This window comes from Hemiscyllium ocellatum, chromosome 2, assembly GCF_020745735.1.
Source record: "Hemiscyllium ocellatum isolate sHemOce1 chromosome 2, sHemOce1.pat.X.cur, whole genome shotgun sequence".
NCBI classification, from domain to species: domain Eukaryota; kingdom Metazoa; phylum Chordata; class Chondrichthyes; order Orectolobiformes; family Hemiscylliidae; genus Hemiscyllium; species Hemiscyllium ocellatum.
Window position 1 is genome coordinate 21,265,252 of NC_083402.1, and position 23,615 is coordinate 21,288,866.

Consider the following 23,615-nt stretch of genomic DNA (forward strand, 5'->3'; position numbering starts at 1 on the left):
TTCAAATCCCACCATGGCAAATGGTGGAAATTGCAATGAATAAAATAAAACCCTGCAATTAAGAGTCTAATAATTACCATGAAATCTCTGTTGATCTTTGGGGAAAAAAAAACTAATTTGGTTCACTGATCCCCTTTAGGGAAGGAAACTGCCATCTATACTTGTTCTGGTCCGCATGTGTCTCCAGACACATGTGTCTAAAATAAAGTTTAGATTTCCAAAAGATACCATACATACGGCTGATAACAAAGTAAGAGTCTACTGTGTTAGAGGTAATATATGAGTATATATAGAGGACTGGCTAACTAATAAAAAACAGAGTTGGAATGAAGATGGCATTTTCAGGATGGAAACCTGTAATGAGTGAAATGTCAAACAGATCAATGCTGTGGCTGTAATAATTTACTGTATATAAAATAGAGACTTAGATGTTGGAATTGAATATACTACCATCACATTTGTGCATTAAATAAAAATAGTTTGGGAAGGCAAGCTTTGAGGAAGACAGGAAGGGCCTGCAGAGGGGTATAGACAGATTAAGCAAGTGAACAAAGGCTTGGCAGATGGAATATAATATTGGAAAATGTGCAGTTATGCACTTTGGCTGGAGGAATAGAAGAGCTGTATATCATTTAAATGAGAAAAGAATGCAGAAAGTTGCAGTACAGAGGGATTTGAGAGTTCACATGCAAAGATTACAAAAAGTTAGCATATACTTTCAGCAGGTAGTAGGACCATAGCTTTTATTCCAAAGGGAATGGTGTATTAAAGTAGGGAGACACTAGGCAGAATGAGTGGTGATTTGGTGGACAGTTTTGGTCCCCCTCTCAAATAAAGATAGGTTGGTGCAGTCCAGAGAAGGGTAATTAAGCTGATTCCAGAAATGAGAGATTGCCTTATGAAGATGGCTGAGTCATTGTCATTACAGTAAGAAAGAATCAGAGGAGACTACAGTGGAACCTCGATTATCCGAATACCAATTATCCAAAAATCGGATTATCCGTAGGAGATCTCGAGGTCGCAAAAGAAACATTACATCAAAGACGTGTTTCCAGCAGTGATCGCGTCTTTTGTTTACAATGACTAAACAGGCACCGTCTCCAAATGACTGACCTCCCGTGCCCATCTCTCTCTCTCCACACTTTCCCTGGTGTTCTACAGAGGGGTGTACCCTAAACCTACCCCCCCCCCCCCCCCTTCCCCAGATAGTCTGATCAACATTGTCCTGTACAGGGCAGAGGTGGAACCTGTCAAAAAGTTGCAGTAAAAAGTGTGTGTGTGTGCGCATGCTGGTTGGAGACTTACCCCAAAAAGGTGGCAGCAGTCTTATCGTTGGTGTCCAGTCCGGTTGCCCCGGAGAGCGTCAGAGGGCAGTGTTGGACGGGGATGGGGATGGGGGTGGAGGTGGGGCGGGGGGGGGGGGTGCGGAGGGGGGCGCGGCGGGGACAGTGTGGGACGGGGGGGGGAGGTTTTGGGGGTGGGGCCTGGGGGAGGAGCGAGGGGAGGTTTTGTTGTTGGGGCCGGTGGAGCAGGTTGCAGTGGGGGGAGGTTTTGGGTGTGGAGCTGGGGTTGCTGGAGATGGTGTCGGGGGGCAGGGGGACATGTTGGACAGGATTAGGGCCGAAGAAAGTGTTGGGGGTGGGGGTGTTGTTGGGGGCAGGGAGCAGTGTTGGGCAGGGTGGGGGGCAGTGGAGCGGTATTACACACAGTGTTGGGGTGGGGAGGCAGTGTTGGGATTGGGGGGCAGTGTTGCACGGGGTTGTGGGTGGGGTCTCGCGCACTGTGTGCTGCTGCAGTCTCTTGGAGCAGACTTTAGAAACTCCGAGCCCCACCCAAAGGAAAGGCATTTAATCGATTAACCAAATAATCGATTATCCGAATGAAATAGTGCCCACACACCACATTCAGATAATCGAGATTCCCCTGTATATCAAAAAATATAGAGCCATTTAGATGTATTGGACAGAAACAGACCCTTCAGTCCAACTCATCCATGCCAACCGGATATCCTTGATTAATCTAGTCCCATTTACCAGCACTTGGCCTGTATCCCTCTAAACCCTTCGTATTCATATACCCATCCTGATGCCTTTTAAATGTTGTAATTGTATCAGCCTCTGACATTTCCTCTGGCAGCTCATTCTAGACATACACCAGCCTCTGCATGAAAAAGTTGCTCCTTTGGTCTCTTTTATATCTTTCCCCTTTCACCCTAAACCTATGCCCTCTCCTTCTAGGTACCCCACTCCATGCCCCTCACGATTTTATAAACCTCTAAATGGCCACCCTTCCGCCTCTGATGCTCCAGGGAAAACAGCACCAGCTTATTCAGCGTCTCCCTGCAGCTCAAATTTTCCAACCCTTGTAAATCTTTTCTGAATCCTTACAAGTTTCACAACGTCCTTCCAAAAACATTCTTAAGACGTCTGACAAGGTGGGTGCAAAGAGATTGCTTCCCTTGTTTAATTTTAATTTGATTTGCTTTGTTGTCACATGAACTTAGGTACAGTGAAAAGTTTTGTTTTGCAAGCAGTATAGGCAGATCATAACTTACAATGACATACAGGTCATAAGGCGTACAAAGTTACAGCTGCACAGGAGGTGTACAAAAGCAAGATCAACATTAGATTTGAAATTGTGGGAGAGTCTAGGCTCAGAGGACATAACCTCAGAATAAGGAGTTGCCAATTGAAGAGAGATGTAAAGGATCTATTTTTTCCCTCAGGAGGATAAATAATCTGGAATTCTTTACAGCACAGAGCTCTCCACATTGAGCTGAATGGCCTACTTTTCCTCTTACATCTTATGGTTTTATTTAATGGAGTTTTCCAAATGATTAAGTGGTCCACAAAGCACCTTACAGTCAATAACACACATCTGAAGTGCAGTCATTGCTGTAAAGCGGGGACTGTCACAGCCAATTTGCATGCAAGGTCCCACAGACCCTAATCTCTTTTAGTTGGTTGAGGAATACCATTTGTCCAGGAGGTTGGAAGGGACAACATCCCAGTCCTTCTTTGAAATATTGTCAGAGAATCATAATTCCCATCCAAGTGAACTAGATAGGAACTCAAACCTAACCAGCCTCCATCACTTCCCTTGGCAGCTCATTCCATATGCGCACCACCCTCAGTACGTCACTGAAGTGACAGCCTGGATTGCACACTCAGGTCTCTAGAGTGGGACTTGGTCCCACAATCTTCTGGAAAGAATGCTACAGATCAGCCAACTCTGACACTGAACTGGAGAAAGTGAGGCTGGGGAGACTGCTCTTACAAAAGATGGATGTGCAAGATGATTTTAAAATCCCCAAATCACATCTAACATTAAAACTAGCAACACTGGTTACACAGTGAATGTAGAAGGAGGATGGCCAAAACCGGGCAGACACAAACCACACAGTACAGAATTACCTACCTGGGCAAGCAAGGTTTTAAGAGACAGGAGGCGTCCCTGACTGGCAGCCTCATGTAAAGGTGAACGGTCAGCCCAGGAACCTTTCCAACGAGAAAGTAAAACAATAAATAAAATAGGTCATCAGACTTGAAGAGAGTTCTCATTTACATATCTACATTTACATCACATGTTCCTATTTACATGTCACTTGCACTGTCAAGAATACACCTCATCCAATGGGAGGAACAAAACATCTGTGAACATTCATTGCACTTTGAGATAGTTTATGGAGTTAACAAGATGAGTAAATAATTTGTGGTAACAACCATTTTCAAGCTTTCCTCCAATATATGTGAGGACTTGGGATACACCAAGTAAAATCATAGTTACTGGTCATACCAATGAAATAAGCTACATATTCACAGTTAAAAATCATACAGGTCATAGTCCAACAGTTTATTTGGAAGCACTATCTGTCGGAGCGCTGTTCCTTCATCACCTGATGAAACAGCAGCGCTCTGAAAGCTAGTGCTTCCAAATAAACCTAATGGACTATAACCTGGTGTTGTGTGATTTTTAACTTTGTACACCCCAGCCCAACACCGGCACCTCCAAATCATATATATTCATATATTACAAAAAGAGAAATAGTGGTATTTATACGGATGGTGGGGTGTGGTGGATTGATGAGGGGGAAGGGGTGCCAATTGGTGGAGACAACATCTGAAAACAGAGGGAGAGAGAGAATGTGTGAGAGAGAGAGGGAAAGAGAGACAAAGAAGAGGCAGACAAAGGGATTGCTGTTGATAAACCAGGAGAGAGATAATTGCTGAATGGGTAACAATGGAATAGTGTTAATAGTTGAAAATCGGTAGCTCCTCTGGGAGTAATCCCATACAGAACAGGATCTGGGAATGTGGAGATGGAGAATAAACATCGAGGAACATGTTCACATTCTGAAAGTGTTAATTTCAGCACTACAGCAGGCCTGAGACCGAAATGTTGGCACGGGAACACAATAGTATGGTGCATTAAAGTGGCAAGGAACTGGAAGCTCAGGGTCATTGTTAGGGAAAGAGAGGAGGTGTTTTGTAAGGCAATTACCCTGCCTGCATTTCATAATCAGTGTAAATATCACCATATCCTAGCTGCTTTCAGTTCTGGACAAGGGTCACTGGACTCAAAACTGTTCTCTTCACAGATGCTACCAGACTTGCTGAGTTTCTCCAGCACTTTCTGGTTTTTTTTCAGATCTCCAGCATAGTTATTTATTTTACTTTTATAATATACATTTTTGGCTGGGGTGGGCGGAAGAGTTGTAGTAGCTTGAGCCCTCAAATATTCATTAATTCTGCCAAATGACTTTAAAATTTCCCACAATGCAGCGATTGCATCCATTGTAAGACAGCATTTATAGATGAGCTAAATCAAAACAACTGAAGTCAATAACTCAGTATCAATATTATTGCTACATTCATCAACTAATTGTCCGTTCACTACATGCCAGCTGTAAGTGCAATTAAATTGAATGTCTATTAAGTGAAATATTAAGTGAAAATATTTGTTTTTTATTTATGTGCGGCTATAAGAAAGAAGTTGATATCACTGGAAATATTAAAGCAATACGTTATTCCAAAGATGACTTGGTAATTTCAACTATTTTGGAATTGCTCCAGTAATTATTTCCTGAAAAATAATAAATTCAGACAATTGTCCATCGACAAAGTGATAAGAAAGACTTGAAAAGTACAAAGTTAAAGATCACACAACACCAGGTTATAGTCCAACAGGTTTAATTGAAAGCACTAGCTTTTGGAGTGCTGCTCCTTCATCAGATAATTGTGGAGAATAGGATTGTTAGACACAGAATTTACAGCAAAAGTTTACAGTGAAAAATATATTGAAAAATAATTTCAGTTACATCACACTGTAAACTTTTGCTATAAATTCTGTGTCCTACAATCTTATTCTCCACAATCACCTGATGATGGAGCAGCGCTCCGAAAACTGGCGCTTCCAATTAAACCTATTGGACTATAACCTGGTGTTGTGTGATTTTTAACTTTGCACACCCCAGTTCAACACCGGCGTCTCCACATCTTGAAAAGTATAGGCTCAATTCCACAATCCCACACCTTCAGTTGGGGTAGCGTGCTCGCAGTTTGTATATCAGCAATATTATCACCTTGATTCTCCAACCTGTGCTCCTTCTGAGTGCTGCTCTGTCCTGGGAATGTCGGATCACAGAATAATTACTTTGTTCGATGCTGGCAAAATTGAAGTTAATACGACAGAATAATTTTTGTGTTTCTTCATTTGAGACATCATCTGAATCCCCAATTTTCTCACTTCTGAGAGCCGCCTTCTGTGTACTGACATGCTTTTGATACCTTACATAAATATCTATTCTTCATATTATGTGTCTAACTAATGAATGTTATTGGACAGCCCAGGGGAGATGGTGGCATAGTGGCAGTGCCATATCTGGTAACCCTGAGCCCCCGATTAACGCTCTGGGGATATGGGTTTAAATCTCATCATAGCAGATAATAAAAACTGTACTCAATAAGTATCTGGAATCGTAATCTAGTCTAATGGTAACTACTGCCATTAAAAGACCATCTGGTTCATTAATGCCTTTCAGAGAAGTAAATCCACCTTCCTCACCCTGGTTAAATTTACATATGACTCTGGTTCCATGGCAATGTCATACAGGTCTACAGCACAGAAAAAGGCTCTTCAGTCCGTTAAATCTGTGCCAGATAAAAAAAAGCCACCTAACTTTGCTTTTCCTGTGAAATGGCTTCAGGAAGCCACTCAGTTCAAAGGCAATTAGGTTTGGAAAACAAACCTTCTAACTGCCAGTGATGCCCACATCCCATTCAAGAATAAAGGAAAAGCAAAATCATGATCATCAAATCTGTGACCAATTCTCTCCTTACCCAACATTAGACGTGGGAACTGTAGATGAGTGGTATATACACTAATTCAGAGACATTGAAGTTAGCTTCTATTTACTGTTTGTGTTGAGCTAAATGAGCCTGAAAGGTTATATCAAAATTAGTACCTCCTGTCCTACATGTGGTCACTTTATATTGTACAATTTTCTGTCAGCAGGTAGTGAATTTATGGAACTCTTTATTGCAGAGGGCTGTTGAGATTGGAACTTCAAGTACATTCACGATTGAGATTGATAGATCGTTAATCAGTGAGGGGATCAAGGGTCATGTGGAAAAGTTATGAAAATGGAGATAAGGATGACCAAATCAGCTGTGATCTCACTGAATGGCAAGATCACACTGGATGGGCCAAATGGTCTCCTTCAGCTATGATCTTATACTCAATTAGAATAGCCTCAGAGATCTGGAACTTTTAACATGTGTTTCTCTGTTCGACTGAATGCAAAAGAAAGAAATAGGAAAGTAGGAATGGAACTAGGCCATTCAGTCCCTTGAGTCTTTCCCATCATTCAATCAGATTACGACCCATCTATATCTCCACCTCACTTCTAAGTTTGGTGCTTATTACTTTATTAAATAAATGTATGATCTCAGTTCTGATGGTTTTAGTTAGCCAACAACTATTTGTTGGGGTGGTGGTGGAAGAGAGAGGTCTGGTGAAGGGTTCCAGGTTTCCTCTATTCTTTGTGTGAGAAGGTCCTTCCTGTAATATCAGGCCAGTAAAGTGCCCATTCAAGAGGCTGAATTCATGCTTAGGCCAGGATTGAGTTGGGAGTGGAAAGTGAGGAAAGCTCCCCATTCCGCTAAACTGATTCAGGAGAAAGTGCCCTGGAAGTTCTAATTTCCAACCCGGTTGGCCGAGTGTTAATAGAAGCCCACGGGCCTCAAGGGACATTTTGGAGGCAGCTTCAGGAGCAGCCGGCTGCAGAGACAGGATGTATGAAAGAACTGCCTTGCAAATTGGGAATTTTATCATGATTGCAAGATAAAACAAAAACAACAAGAGGGCCACATTCTTCACGTCCCACATACTCCCCATGACCAATTGTTGCTAGCTCATGCCACATCATGCCCCCATCCCTGTGGTCCCACATACTCTCCATGCCAACTTACCCATGCTCATGACCTTTTTTAGCCATTATTCTGGGGTAGGCAATGGGGCAATGTCACTGGAAAAGTAAATCAGAATCCTTGGCTAATGTTCATGGAACATGGGTTCAAATCCTACCACGGGAGATGGTTAAACTTAAATTCAATTAAAAATTGTATTTAAAAATTAGCAGATGAATGAATGACAGTCGTTGAATGTCTTGAAGCAAAAGTCTATCATAAACGCCCATTTGAGAAGGAAACCTGTCGCCCATACCTTGGTCTGCCCTACTTGTGACTCCAGATCCAAAGCAATGTATTTGACTCTTTAACTGCCTCAGGGCAATTAGAGAAAGGCAATAGAAGTTGGCCTAGCCAATGAATCCACATTCCATGAACAAATAAATAAAAATTTCATAGCAGTATCAACTCATGCCATCCAATTTCTCCTCCCTTTGCCTGACACCCTCCATGCCAATGCACCCACAATCGACATGTGCAGGTCTTTTGGGCGGCACGGTGGCACAGCGGTTAGCACTGCTGCCTCACAGCGCCTGAGACCCGGGTTCAATTCCCGACTCAGGCGACTGACTGTGTGGAGTTTGCACGTTCTCCCCATGTCAGCGTGGGTTTCCTCTGGGTGCTCCGGTTTCCTCCCACAGTCCAAAGATGTGCGGGTCAGGTGAATTGGCCATGCTAAATTGCCCGTAGTGTTAGGTAAGGGGTAAATGTGGGGTATGGGTGGGTTTCGCTTCGGCGGGTCAGTGTGAACTTGTTGGGCCGAAGGGCCTGTTTCCACACTGTAAATCTAATCTAATCTAATCTAATCTCAGGATCCATGCTAAGATGCAATTCAAAAATTCATTTGTTAAAAAAATCTCTCATTCACAAAAAAAATTCACCACATTTACATTCCTTCAATTGCTTAATCCCTTATGAAAACAAACAAGTTAATTCAGTTGTTTAATCCCTGAACAAACAAGTAGTTATATTCAATGCACCACATCAAAGACTTTATAAGCTGTTTGAACTGTCAATCAAGTTAAAGGACTCCATTGAGATAACAATATATGTGGCTGGCAGTATGGTTAGCACTGCTGCCTCACAATGGCAGGACCCAGTTTCAGTTCCAGCCTCGGGCCATTACTTTTTATAGATTACTTACAGTGTGGAAACAGGCCCTTCGGCCCAACAAGTCCACACCGACCCGCAACCCACGTATACCCCTACATTTACCCTTTACCTAACACTACGGGCAATTTAGCATAGCCAATTCACCTGACCTACACATCTTTGGACTGTGGGAGGTAACCGGAGCACCCGGAGGAAACCCACGCAGACACGGGGAGAATGTGCAAACTCCACACAGTCAGTCGCCTGAGGCGGGAATTGAACCCGGACCTCTGGCGCTGTGAGGCAGCAGTGCTAACCACTGTGCCACCGTGCCACCCATTATCTGTGTAGAGTTTCTATGTTCTCCCTGCATTTGTGTGGTTTTCCTCTGAGTAATCTTCCACAGTCCAAAGATGTGCAAGTTAGGTGGGTTGGCCATACTAAATTGTCCATAGCGTCTGGGGATGTTAGCTAGGTGGGTTAAACATGGGGAGTGCAGGGTTACAGGGACAGGGTATGGGGTGGATCAGGGAGGGATGCTCTTTGGAGAGTCATTGTGGATGGAATGGGCCAAATGGCCTGCTTACACACTTAGTGATTCTATAAAATAAGCCATGCAGCCCCAAATCCTAGAATGAGAGCCCTTACAGCAAACTTTTAGAAAACTGAAAGTTTTATATTCAAAGGATGGGACATTTACTGCCTTGACAGCTTCACAATTCCAAAAAGTTTAATAACTACCATGCCTTTACTTCTCTCAGAGGGTTGTGATATTTTGAAATTCCCTTCTTCAAAAGTCAGTGGATTCAGTAACTTTAAACCAAAAGAGAAAATGCTGGAAAATCTCAGCAGATCTGGCAGCATCTGTAAGGAGAGAAAAGAGCTGACGTTTCAAGCTTTGACAAAGGGTCAGTTAGACTCGAAACGTCAGCTCTTTTCTCTCCTTACAGATGCTGCCAGACCTGCTGAGATTCTCCAGCATTTTCTCTTTTGGTTTCAGTAACTTTAAATATTTTTAAGGCTTGAGTTAGATAGATTCTCAATTTCTATGTGGATGAAAGATTTTTGGAGATAGCTGATTTGATTTTAGCTCCTGCCTCTGATTTTATTGAATGGCGGAGTAGGCTTAAAGGCTTACTTTTGTATGTATGTTCGTAATTAGTTTGTGTATCTTTTACACACATTTGTGTTCACTTTAAGCAATTGTACAGGTAATGTAAACTGTCTCAATGACAGTTTCCCTCACCCAAAGGTGTCCTAGGAGCCGATCTGAAAGTCTACTTCACCTCACTAAATGGTCCTGCAATTTTAGATCTGAGCCTGAAAAGTGTAACACCCACAAGGCATACTTTGGATAACCCTTTATCAAAAACTGGATTGGCTGGAAGGCAGCTTTCCTTTTAAATGTGAACCAAGGATGTATAGGCAATATTCAGCCTCTGTATTGCCATAAAACTAGTCCCTGCCACAAAACCTTAGTGAAAATATTGGATGCTGGGTTTAGGTCAGGCCTTTCAGAATAAGGGATCTTGTACTATTTTAGATAAGTTGGAGATCTTCTCCTTTATGAAGATGCAGGCCTTCACTATAAACCATCATGAAATCAGTACCAAATCAGTTCAGTGGTCGCTCGCTGGAAGTTGGAGTGTTTAAATGCTAAGTGATCACAATTCAATTGTGTCATAGGAAAGTAGGGATTGGACTCGTAAAACTCAGTTCCAAAATCGAACCCTTCACTACTCCCCACATTTTGTTCATGATGCATTTATGTGGCACATTCTTTGTCTGTTTCTTAATGATGAACCAGGAATAATAGTAGACAACTGAACACACAAAAACAAACCTGAATCAATATCCAAGATAACCCCAGCTGCATTCCAGACCATAGAATGATCCATCTCTAGTTGATGCATCTATGAGATTATTCACAAAGGAATACGTTAAGATTTCAGAATTCCTCCACACTGTGCCATTGGTCCCATGCTATGTTTTATATACAATCCCCAAAAAGTATGAGTTTGTTGTCTGGATTTGAGCATTCTGATCTTCCATGTTGTGATTATAAAAGAAAAGGAGTAGTTATGTGCATCCCATAGCGTTACTTCTATGTGTAATTATTTTGAGTTTGCTTTTGGGAGATGTAATGACAAGCTTTAACATATTGCGATGTGCAGGTTAGATGAATTGGCCATGCTAAATTGCCCACAGTGTTCAGGGATGTATAGGCTAGGTGCATTAGTCAGAAGAAAATATAGGATATTAGGGAAGGGACATGGATCTGGGTGGGTTAATTTTCAGAGGGTCGGTGTGGACTTGTTGGACCGAAGGGCCTGTTTCCACACTGTAGGGATTCTATGGATTCTACCAAAGTGCATTTTCATATAGATGATTGAGACAATGATGGTCATTCTGTTGCTGAGGCCCTGGGATAGTGAGTGGATCCAAAAGATAAATTTTCTGACCTACAGCTATTACTTTAAAAGTACTCAACAAATGTTTGACCTTTGTGAAACTCTGCAAAAAGGGATTTACAGAAACGTTGCTCACTTTAAAACCTCTCAAAAGTTCTTATTTCAATTGCAATCTGTGGAAATTAGATTCTTTCCTGTTCTCAGAGATGGTGAGGTCTGCACATACTGGAGATCAGAGTCGAGATTGTGGTGGTGCTGGAAAAGCACAGCAGGTCAGGCAGCATCCGAGGAACAGGAAATTCGAGTTTCAGGCGTAAGCCCTTCATTAGGAATGAGGCTTGTGAGCCAGAGGGCTGAGAGATAAATGGGAGGGAGGTGAGGCTTGGGGGAAGGTAGCTGGGAATGTGGTAAGTACACGAAAGTGGGAGAGAAGGTGATAGGTCAGAGAGGGGGGTGGAACGGACCGATGGCAAAGGTGGTGGACAGGTCAAGAGGGCAGTGCCAAGTGGGAGGCTTGGGACTGGGATAATGTGGGGGGAGGGGAAATGAGAAACTGGTGAAATCTACATTGATGCCCTGTGATTGCAGGGTCCCAAGGCAGAAGATGAAGCGTTCTTCCTCCATGCATTGGGCGGTTAGGGTTTGGAGATGGAGGAGGCCTAGGACCTGCATGTCTCTGGTGGAGTGGGTAGGGAAGTTGAAGCATTCAGCCACAGGCGGTGGGGGGCGGGGGGGGGGGGGGGGGGGGGAGGGAGGAAGTTGGGGTGGGGGGGTTGGTTGGTTGGTGCTGGTGCTCTCGGGTGTCCCAGAGATGTCCATTGAAACAATCCACAACTCGGTGTCCTGTCTCCTCAATGTAGAGGAGACCACACCAGGTGCAATGGATACAGTAGATGACATTTGTGGAGGGGCAGGTACATTTCTGTTGGATGTGGAAGGCTCCTTTGAGGCCTTGGACAGAGGTGAGGGGGAAGGTGTGGGCTCAGGTTTTGGAACAGATGCAGCGGAGGCAGAGGAATTGGGAATAATGGATGGCACTTTTACAGGAGGCAGGGTTGGAGGAGGTGTTGTCCAGATAGCTATGAGAGTCCGTGGGTTTGTAGTAGATGTCAGTGGTTAGTTGGTCACTGGAGATGGAGAGGTCCAGGAAGGGAGGGAGGTGTCCAAGATGGTTCAGGTGAATTTGAGGTTGGGGTGAAAAGGTGTTAGTGTACAAACAAACCCCACTACCAGGGATATATTTCCCTCCCCACCTCTATCAGTATCCCACAGAGACCATTCCTTCCGTGACTCCCTCGCCACATCCAAACCCCCAACCAGCCCTCATCCCACTTCCGGTATCCTCCCCTACCACCACAGGAAGTGCAAATCCAATGCCCGCACCTCCCCCCTCACCTCCGTCCAAGGCCCCAAAGAATCCTTCCACATCCGACAGAAATTTACCTGTTCCTGCACAAATGTCATCTACTCAATCCGTTGCACCCAGTATGGTCTCCTGTACATCGGACGCCGACCTGCAGATCGTTTCAGAGAACATCTCTGGAACACCTGCACCAACTAAACACACCTCTCCCGCCTCATGGCTGATCATTTTAACTCCCTCTCCCACTCCACCAAGAACATGCAGGTCCTGGGCCTCCTCCATTGCCAAACCCTAACCACCCAACCCAGGGGAAGAAAGCCTGCAACCACACGGCATCAATGTGGATTTCACCAATTTTTCATTTCCCCTCCCCCAACATTATTCCAGTCCCAAGCCTCCAACTTGGCACCTCCCTCTTGACCTGTCCATCATCTTTCCCATCTATCCACTGTCCCCTCCTCTCTGATCTATCACCTTCTCCCCCACCTTCATCTATCTATTGCATTCTCAGCTACCTTCCCTCAAGCCCTACACCCATCCCATTTATCTCTCAGCCCCCAACTCGCAAGCCCTGATGAAGGGCTTATATCCGAAACATCAATTCTCCTGCACCTTGGATGCCGCCTGACCTGCTGTGCTTTTTCCATCGCCACACTCTTGACTCTTTCCTGTTCTCGCCTATTTGCCAAAGTCAAAAGCTATTCTCATGAGCCTGTATTCACACCTTAAAGGAAAGAAAAGCCTAATTATCACTGCGCTGAGATTTGTTTGCTGTACTGTTTGATGCAAACAGAAAAGCCGTAATCTTTTGCTGCACCTATTGCAACATCAGGAAGTCCTTAAGTGCTTTGTATCTGATGATGTACCATTGGAGTGCAGTCACTGCTTTCAGAAATATGACACCCAATTTGTCCGCAGCCAGCTCTAACAAACAATAAAATGATGACCCAAATAATCTGCTTTTTTTGGTATCAATGAATAAATAAGTATTGACCTGGAGATTGTGAAGAATTCCTTCACTCTTCTTCAAAGCCGTGCCATCAGGCCTTTTACATTCATCTTAAGAGAGCAGATAATGCCTTCTTCTGACATTGCCGTTGAAAGATAAATTTCTAGAAGTAGCAGCAGCACCTCAGTAGTGCACAGGTGTGGCAACTATAGATCACACTCTAGCTCAGTGGTTAGCACTGCTGCCTCACAGCACCAGTGACCCAGGTTTGATCCCACGTTCGGGTGACTGTGTGGTGTTTGCATATTCTCCCCATGTCTGTGTGGGTTTCCTCTGGGTGCTCCAGTTTCTTCCCACAGTCCAAAGATGTACAGGTTAGGTGAATTGGCCATGCGAAATTGCCCATAGTGCCCAGGGAGGTGCAGGCGAGATGGATTAGCCATAGGAAATGCAGCGTTAGAAGCACATGATAAGGGGGTGTGTGGGGGGAGGGGTGTGTGTGTGGGTGGGCTGCTCTTTGGAGGGTTGGTGTAGATTGATAGGTCAAATGGCTTGCTTCCACACTGTAGGGATTCTATAATTCACTTAAGCATGGAAGAGAACTATAATCTTCTAATACACAGACAACAGTGGGATCAAGAAGGTTGGAACCCTCAAGAGGGTTGGAATATAAAAGCACATTGTGCTACTGAGATTTTATAAAGCTCTGGTTAGGCCCCATTTGGAGTACTGTGTCCAGTTTTGAGCCCTACACCTCAGGAGGGACGTACTGGCACTGGAATGTGTCCAGCGGAGATTCACATGGATGATCCCTGGAATGGTAGCTGAAACTGTGTTGCTGGTTAAAGCACAGCAGGTCAGGCAGCATCCAAGGAACAGGAAATTCGACGTTTCAGGCCAGAGCCCTTCCTGATGAAGGGCTCTGGCCCGAAACGTCGAATTTCCTGTTCCTTGGATGCTGCCTGACCTACTGTGCTTTAACCAGCAACACATTTTCAGCTCTGATCTCCAGCATCTGCAGACCTCACTTTTTACCTGGAATGGTAGGTCTAACATATGAGGAACGACTGAGGATCCTGGGATTGTATTCATTGGAGTTTAGAAGATTAAGGGGAGATCTAATAGAAACTTACAAGATAATACATGGCTTGGAAAGGGTGGACGTTAGGAAATTGTTTCCATTAGGTGAGGAGACTAGGACCCGTGGACACAGCCTTAGAATTAGAGGGGGTAAATTCAGAACAAAAATGCGGAGACATTTCTTCAACCAGAGAGTGGTGGGCCTGTGGAATTCATTGCCGCGGAGTGCAGTGGAGGCCGGGACGCTAAATGTCTTCAAGGCAGAGATTGATAAATTCTTGATGTCACAAGAAATTAAAGGCTGCGGGGAGAATGCAGGTAAGTGGAGTTGAAATGCCCATCAGCCATGATTGAATGGCAGAGTGGACTCGATGGGCCAAATGGCCTTACTTCCACTCTTATGTCTTATGGTCTTATCAACCGAGCCACGACAATAATATCACTTGTACGACTTATGCCAAATTTGTAAATTCAACACTGTTCAAGTGTTCCTCATTGCATGAACTACTTAATCAATATTATTGCACTGTTGTTTTAGTGAAAGTATTGAAGATGAATTCTGCAACAAAATTGGTAAAAGATGCTAGTGAGACTTTCATCACAAAGGCTTATTAATGTTTCTCACCACCTGCTAGGTGAAGGTATCTAACAGAAGGCTGTTTGTGCCCAAGAGAGCCAGAGAGGATTGGATAACAAGGCTATCCCTGCAGCCATTCTTGGATAATACCTACTAGGTATTGTATAGCAACATTGGTAGATAGTTGGGTTACAGACTGATTATTTCCCTCTGACCAGCAATGGATTAACCAATGGGAGAATTCAAAGCAAAGGTCTCTGTTGAGTGGGAGGAGAGGCTTAGCTAAGTTTCAGCTCATTGCTGTGGATCCCTTGGTTCAGCACCAAATGGGAAGAATTCAATAAATAAAACAGGAACATCAAAAATTAAACGTATTTCTTAAAAAGTTGCAATATTAGCAAAAGAAGATAAAATGCTACCAATACAAAGCAGCTCAGGAAATATATGAGAGAAAAATAAGTTCATAGCTCAAATGAGATTTGTTAAGCTGTCCACTCTTTTTTGTTTCAATTCATACATTCCCTTACAGAAACAGAATGAAACACAGTGAAATGAATATTATTGTATCAGATCTGACTTCAGCTGAGATGCAAACTGACTAAGAAGCCTATACTACTGAATTGAAATGCTGCCAAAATAATTAATTTCTACTGGACTATTTTCCCTTGTGTGTGGTGGAAACTACTCTGCAGAAGCAAGTTCTCTATTCATTGTTCCAAATCAAACATTGACAGAATTTTTTTTTAAAAATCTTGTCAATAAGAACTCATAGACCTCAATTAAATTCTCAGATCCAATCTCTGGAGTTGAAGGCTCACCCATTAAAAACTATAAAAGATTAAATGTCATTGATTTAAAGGGGATGCATTGAATTTCCAATCTTTTTCCAGTCATATTCCAAATTGAAAGCAATGTGCATTTGGATAACACTTTATGCTAAATTCGAGCAAGCATTTTCTTTTCTCAGATAATGCACCTCACTGCTTTTGCACTTCAAATAAAAGTAAGGTTTTGATTAGGTACTAGTAAAAGGATAAATCTAGAAAACATAAATGAAAACTGAAGGAAGACAAATGTCATAGACTGAGACCATGAGTAATGAATTTTCATCGCCTAGTTACACCATTGTGTTTGGTAAGCAAACACTTCTTATTGATATTTCATAGATGGAGCAATTCCAGAATTATTCCCACCTCTTACTTGTACAAATACAAATACAACATTGACAATCCAGAGCTGTTCCCAGGCCTGACACAAACAGTCAGGAAAGGCATCAACTATACACAGGGCGACAGGCTGCTGCTGCTGCAAGGCCTTATTGGCTTTCGAGTCAGCTGCTTATGTTATATTTAGACACTGAACTCGCATAGCTTAATCTAACAGATCACTTTCGTGGCATTTGGTTTACAGACAAGCAAGCCACTGCCTTTTGTAAGCAGCGATGATTAAAAAGAATACATTGGACAATAAGGCAAGGGTAGCATGTGTTACACTCCTATGCCACCTCCTACAAGACCATTACTTGCTACCTAGATCTCCATCTCCCCACGGCACCTCAGTCCAGCAGTAGGATTTGAAGTTAGGATTCATATCCCCATCGATTCTCTCCCAGTACCAGCAGACTCGACTCCCTTTGCAAGTTGTTATTAGCATTCTCCATTTCATCTGAAATTTGATCCCTCACATTACTTACAAAAACATATTGCTATCACTTGTAATTATTTCAGTCGCTGTATTATTACAGCGTGAGCCATCTGAAAATAAAATAGTTTGTGAATGATTAACTCTTTCAGGACTGGCAATATTTGACAGCTGGTGTCTAAGAAGTGGGTCTTACATCTGATGCTGTGCTCAGACCAGGATAGAATCGTGAACGATTCATTGGTCCTTTTCCATCCCTGAGTCAATTACTGGGTTCAAGCCGCACTCTGGATTGCCCTGGTGATCTGGATTGCCCTGGGGACTCTGAACATATGAGAAGGTGGATGTGGCATTGGAATTGAGGACAGGGGTACTTGGTTTTTTAGCTATAGTTGCAGCTTATCTAGGGAAAAAAAGTTATCAAACTGCTCAGAACAGCTGAGAAACCACTCCACCCTGGGAAGTGACTCAAAACAAATGTCTGGCATGTTACACATTCTATGAATACCTTAAGAGTCAGTGGTTTTCTAAAATTAAATTTAAATAATACATCTAAGTAGCAGATGTCTGATGTCACTAATACACTGTCTGGTTGTCTCTTTATTCCCACACTCTTGAATTCTCCCCTTTCCAAAATCACCTACATTATTGCCTTGCAGCCCATGAATATCCCATATTTACAGACCCTTCAAAACCTCTCTGACAACACCCGCAGTGACATTGCTGGATTATTACAGAGGAGTAGGAGGCCATTCAGCCCATCATGCCTGCACCTGCTCTATATTTTTTATTCAGTCATGGGATGTGGGCATCTCTGAATAGGCCGGCGTTTATTGCCCTTTCCCATTACCACAGCAGACTGTGATATATGAATTCAATAAAGAATCGTGAATCAAGGGTCGAGTGATGACCATGAAACTATTACCAAATTGTTGGAAAAACCCATTTGGATTCACTAATGTCCTTCAGGGAGGGAAATCTGTCATCCCTACCTGGTCTGGTCAACATGTGACTCCAGACCAATAGTAACACGGTTGACTATTAACTGCCCACTGGGCAAATAGGGATGGGCAATAACCAGAGATACCCACATCCTAAAAGTAAATGTTCAAGAACATACAAGGTATCATATGTAATGGGGAGAATAAGGTGTGATTTGGTATTGAATTGGAATTAGGAATTAGGCTGTAAGGGGGCATTGGGAGCCAGAATCAGCACTGAATTTATGTTTGAACTAAAAGGGACTGAGCAGGTAGGTCGAAATATGAATTGGCTTTGAGTTTGTATGAGAACATGCAGGTGGCATGTGAGTGATTGAGGGTATGTTGATGTAGTACGAAAGATGAGGGCATGCCACCCTAAACAACTGGGGTTAAGTAGGTCTATTATTCTACACAGGGCCATGCCTGTGGTTGCCTCCAATCTACTTCTGGGAGGGGCTGACTCAACTCTATTCACCCCAATGTGTACAAACTTTGAGTTAGCAAGAGGCTTTTCTACTGAGTCAGGCCCAACAAACTGGGAAGTATCCTATCTCAAGCTACCCGTTTCAATATCTGAATGATTTTTCTTTTGTGGGGGAATCTATAACAAAGAGTTAAAATAAAGTGTCACCTATTTAAGACAGAGATGAGGCAGTGCCTCTCTCATAAGGCAGTGGAAGGAAAGTGTCTGAACATTTTTAATACCTTCTGCCTCTCACACAAAGGAGTAATTTGGTACACAAATACCAATACTGGTGTGCTGTCAGGTAAACTGGCCCATATCAAAAGCACGTCCTCTTGGCTGTTCCAACATTTAGACTGTAATCAACTAGCCTGTGCTTGCAAATCTCAGAACATAATGTCCAACATTAGATGTGATCCCACAACTGGACAACACCTACTGAACAATCCAAAGTGTACAAAGAATCATATTATCAACCTGATTAAGGGGCTCACAGTGTAACTCTCATGTACTTACTAGAAGCAGCATATATTTATAATCTGAGTCCTCTTCTCAACAAGGAAGAAGAACATATCTAGGATTTTTTTTCAATTAAACAGGAGCCTGGGGATGAATTGATCCCTGGTACATTCCTCATGGCATAATTTTGATAAATAAGAATGAACTTAAACAAAAGACAAAGGATTATATGTTCCCCTGTACATTCCCCACGACAACACCAGTCAGAGCCCGCTTGCAAACTAAATCAGTGCTGATTTCTTATAAGTATACAGAGGAATCTCGATTATCCAGCATTCAATTATTTGAATTTCGGATTATCTGAACAAGATCGCAAGGTCCCAATGTTTGGTTAAACTGTGTTTTCTGGCATTTGAGTATCCGAACAAAATACTCCCTGCCCATGTCATTCGGATAATCAAGGTCCCTCTGTAAATTGTTCATCCTTTTCAGATTTGGTTTTCTTGCAATTCTATCCTGACATGTCCAAGATGAAAAGCTTTGTCAGTATGCCCAAGTTGTTTTCTCAATGCTTTATTGCCAAGTGACCACGTGAACATTTTAAGGGCAGCACAATGGCTCAGTGGTTAGCACTGCTGCCCCACAATGCCAAGGACCCGGGTTCAATTGTAACCTCTGGCAACTGTCTGGAGTTTGCACATTCTCCCTGTGTCTGCATGGGTATCCCCCAGATGCTCCAATTTCCTCTCACAGTTCAAAGATGTGCAGGTTAGGTAGACTGGCCATGGACAATTGCCCTTAGTGTCAAGGAATGTGCTGTTTAGGTAGATTAGCCGTGGAGATGTGGTGATCACAGTGATGGGGTGAGTCTGGGTAAGATGCTCTTTGGTGGGTCGGTGAGGACTCAATGGGCTGAATGGCCTCTATGTGCACTATAGGGATTCTAAAGTAATTGGGAGCTGGATTTATAATTGATCAGAGTTTGGAAGCCCAGCAGTGGAAAGGAGGTGATGTCAGATTCCTTTCTGGGCCAGGGAGACCATGGGTGCTCCATTCTCTGAACTCCAAAGAAATAGTTTGGCTTTCCTCTGCCCTGCTCTGATGCTGACCATAGGCCTCTCCCCCTTCCGGGGGGCTCTCCAGTGTCCTAAGTCCAAGTGTAACCTGCTAGTGCTAGTGCTGTTTTCTTTTTGCAGGCAAGGTTCATAGTTTGACTTAGTACTTGAAGGAATATGTGACGTGGGCTTAAAAACTTTAACGGAAGCCTTAGCTGTAAGGTTTGTCAAGATCTCCACTTTCCTGGTCTTTGATGCTGTTTTTCAACTTTCGTGTAGATGGGTCATGTTTCCACTGCCTTGTATTCCCAGATTTTTGCTAGAGTTTTAGGAAAAACATTCCATTTGTCCGTCTACTTCCGGCCCCCAAAAAAACCTAAAATGAACAGTAGCCTTGTCAACCCAATGACAATAGCGTACTATTGTGTGTCCCACTCCTGGGATTGTTCATCTGCTAGAGTGGAGGACTGTATTGGATCATAGAGTCATAGAGTCATACAGCATGGAAACACACCCTTTGGTCCATCTTGTCCATGTCAACCAAGTTTCCCATGTGTTTGGCCCCTATCCCTCTAGTTTCCGCAGTGCAACTTTTACACATTGCTATGGCACAAGTGAATGTTTAAGACGATGGATGGTGCCAAGCTTCTTGAGTGTTGCTGGAGATATACTCATCCAGACAAGTGGAGAGTGTTCCATCATACACCTGACTGTTGTCTTGTGATGGAGGACAGGTTGTAGGGATGCCGAGAGGTCAGTCATTAAATCTGCCAGGATTACATCAGAGCCGTAGGGGCTAAATCATGAGAACAGGGTCTTGAAATGACAGAATAGATTTGTACTACTTTCTATGATCACAAGACCTATGAACTTATGTTGATGATTCAATTCCTAAACCTTTACAGCTCTTATGGCACACTGGTAGGACGTCCTACCTCTGGGCCAGGAGGTCTGGGTTCATGTCACACATACTCTAGACATGTGTCATAACACATCTGAATAGAGTGTTAAAAATTATACCATCCCTGTTGCATGGACTTTAAATCTGGCACAGGACCAAGTCAAGTACACATTCAGATCACTACAGGGTTATTATGTTGGAGGAGTGGGGGAGGGGGCCTCTCAGCCTTGACACAGTCCTACAACATCTTGAGGATTTACATCTCACTACAGAGTTCCACAGAAGCACATTTGATTAGCCCAGATTAGGTACAGAGAGGGAGATATGGACCTGCCTTTAAAAATTCCATTATTCCCAGAACTGATCAGCAGCACAGTCACTCTAAGTAGTGTACCTTCAAGTGGAATTTGTACTGACCTTGGCTGGTGAGGATTCCCCAGATTGCCTTTCTTTTGCTGGTAGATTCCTCAGGAATTTCTAAAGGCCTTTTATTTGTAAACTGACTAGTGCAATGGCTCTGAACTGAGGTGCTGCTGGACATGTTTACATCAGCAGTGCCTGTAGCATCCCAAGACAGCAGTGAGCTGTGGGTGTGTGTGCGCTTAAGAGGGAGGGAGTGGTTAGTATGTTGTTTTGTAACTCTGATTGGATGCTTAAGTATTTTTATCCCAGGGTAGTTCAAGGCAGAATTTTTGGCTCAGAATCATAGTGTAGTCAACCCATTCAATGTCACATGACGTACAGCAATAGCTGAGCTGTGTTCAGGTCACAGGAAGAGATGTAAACCCCCAATTTGAATATGGCACAGATATACCAATCAGAAACCAGCCCTCCCTGCCTTTTTAACAGAAGATCCTGTGTTTTTATTTAACGCTGCACATGTAGCTGCTATGAACACTCAACTGGGATTAATTCTGAAGCCACATTAATTTTAAATGAGCCACTCTAAGCAGGAATACAGTAGCAGCTTGAAGGAAACAAACATTCTGAGCTCAAGGGGTTAGTGGATGAAAGCAGATTAAATCACACAAAAACAAGGAGAAAATCCTGTTAAGTCCACATACACACACACACAGAAATAACATGCTTCTGAACATGTTCTGCAGTCACAGCAAGGTTCATATGTGTGTGCATTTCTTCAAGGTTTTGCTGGGAAACACACTTTACCTTCCTGATGAGGCTGAGAGCAACAGGGCAAAATGAGGAAATCATCTTTATAGAATCCCTATGTGTAGAAGCAGGCCATGCAAGTCCACACCAACCCTCTGAAGAGTATCCAAACCAGACGCACACTATATCTATCTCTGTAACCTCATATTTCCCTTGACTAATCCACTTAGCCCACACATCCCTGGTCACTATGTGCAATTAGTGATGCTGGAAAGCACAGCAGGTCAGGCAGCATCTGAGGAGCAGGAGAATCGACATTTCAGGCATAAGCCCTTCATCAGGAATGAAATGTCGCTTTTCCAGCACCACACTCTCAACTCTGATCTCCAACAAGTGCAGTCCTCACTTTTTCCACTGTGTGCAATTAGCTCGGCCAATCCACCTAACTTACATATCTTAGGATTGTGCAAGGAAACTGGAGCACCTAGAGGAAACCCATGCACACACGGGGAGAATGTGTAAACTTCACACCGAAGGTTGCCTGAGGATGGAATCGAACCCGGCACTATGAGAGGCAGCAATGCTAACTACTGAATCACCATGTCACCCGTGGCGCAGGAAGGAAACACATATGTGTTGCTTCTATTAAAATTTTCCTGATGCTAACTGGGGTGGGGGGGGGGTGGGGGAGGGGGAGTATGTTTTCAAATTCCATTCTTCCTTCTTCGAAGGACATTGTGCTTCTCAAAATGGAAGAGCTCCTTCATCAAGGAATGAAGCAGTTACTTTGAGCAATCCAGCAACAGTCACAGCCATTTTCATCTCTTTGGTGTTTACAAATGGACCCCACCAAAAGAGGTATATATCCCTCCCCCACCCCTATCAGCGTTCCTGAGACACCATTCCCTTCGCAACTCCTTTGTCAGATCCACACGCCTCCCCCCCACTCCCAGCTCCTTCCCCAGCCACCACAGGAAGTGCAAAATCTGCACCCACACCTCTCCCCTCACCTGCATCCAAGGTCCATAGGATCCTTCCACATCTGACAAAAATTTACCTGTACCTCCACCAGTGTCATCTACTGGATTCATTGCACCCGGTGTGGTCTCCTCTACATCAGGGACACAGGACGCCTTCTTGCAGATCATTTCAGAGAACACCTCTGGACACCCGCACCCACCAACCCCACCGCCCAGTGGCTGAACACTTCAACTCCCCCTCCGCCAAGGACATGCAGGTCCTGGCCCTCCTCCATCGCCAAACACCACCCAACGCCCTGAAGAAGAATGCCTCATATTCCACTTTGGGATCCTGCAACCACAAGGGATCAATGTGGATTTCCCAGTTTCCTCATTTCCCTCCCCCCACATTATCCCAATCCCAAACGTCCAACTCAGCACCTCCCTCCTGACCTGTCCATCACCTTTCCCATCTATCCACTCCACCCTCCTCTCTGACCTATCATCTTCTCCCTCACCTTCATCTGCCTATCGTATTCTTAGCTACCTTCCCCCCAGCATCAACCCCTTCACATTTATCTCTCAAGCCCCCCCAACCCACAAGCCTATTCCTGATGAAGGGCTTATGCCTTAAATGTCGATTCTCCTGCTCCTCGGATGCTGCCTGACCTGCTGTGCTTTTCCAGCACCACACTCTCGACTTTGTCATTTACAGTCAGGCATCAGTTAGCTCAGTTGCTGGATAGCTGGTTTGCAATGCAGACTGATAAGTTTAATTCACACACTGGCCGAGGTTACTATGAATGACTCTCCTCAACGTTTCCTTTTGCCCGTGGTGTGGTGACCCTCAGATTGAAACACCACCAAACAGATCTCTCTAACAAGAGAGCAGTCCTCTGGATAATAGTGACTTAACCTTATTTACAGCATAGCCGGACCCAGGCATATTAAGTAAACATGCCAGGTCTAGTAAGGTCTCTTCACCTTTAGTATCTGTCCAGCTTTCAACTGTATTCCCTCAATTCTTTGATCTGGTTGCACTGAACCTAGAGTGCTGACTATTATCACACAAGCCTCTGGATTCTTGTTACCTCATCTTAAAGGCC

The 23,615-nt window shown here is 43.7% G+C and overlaps 1 protein-coding gene across 1 annotated transcript in view; it reads right to left on the bottom strand.

Annotated features, from left to right (window-relative positions):
• asb5b (ankyrin repeat and SOCS box containing 5b) overlaps positions 1-23,615 on the bottom strand; it is a 59,980-nt gene that overhangs the window by 16,700 nt on the left and 19,665 nt on the right. The window contains exon 2 of the mRNA XM_060843116.1: positions 3,418-3,497. Coding sequence (XP_060699099.1) covers positions 3,418-3,497 — 80 coding nt within the window. The remainder of the gene's footprint in view (positions 1-3,417; positions 3,498-23,615) is intronic.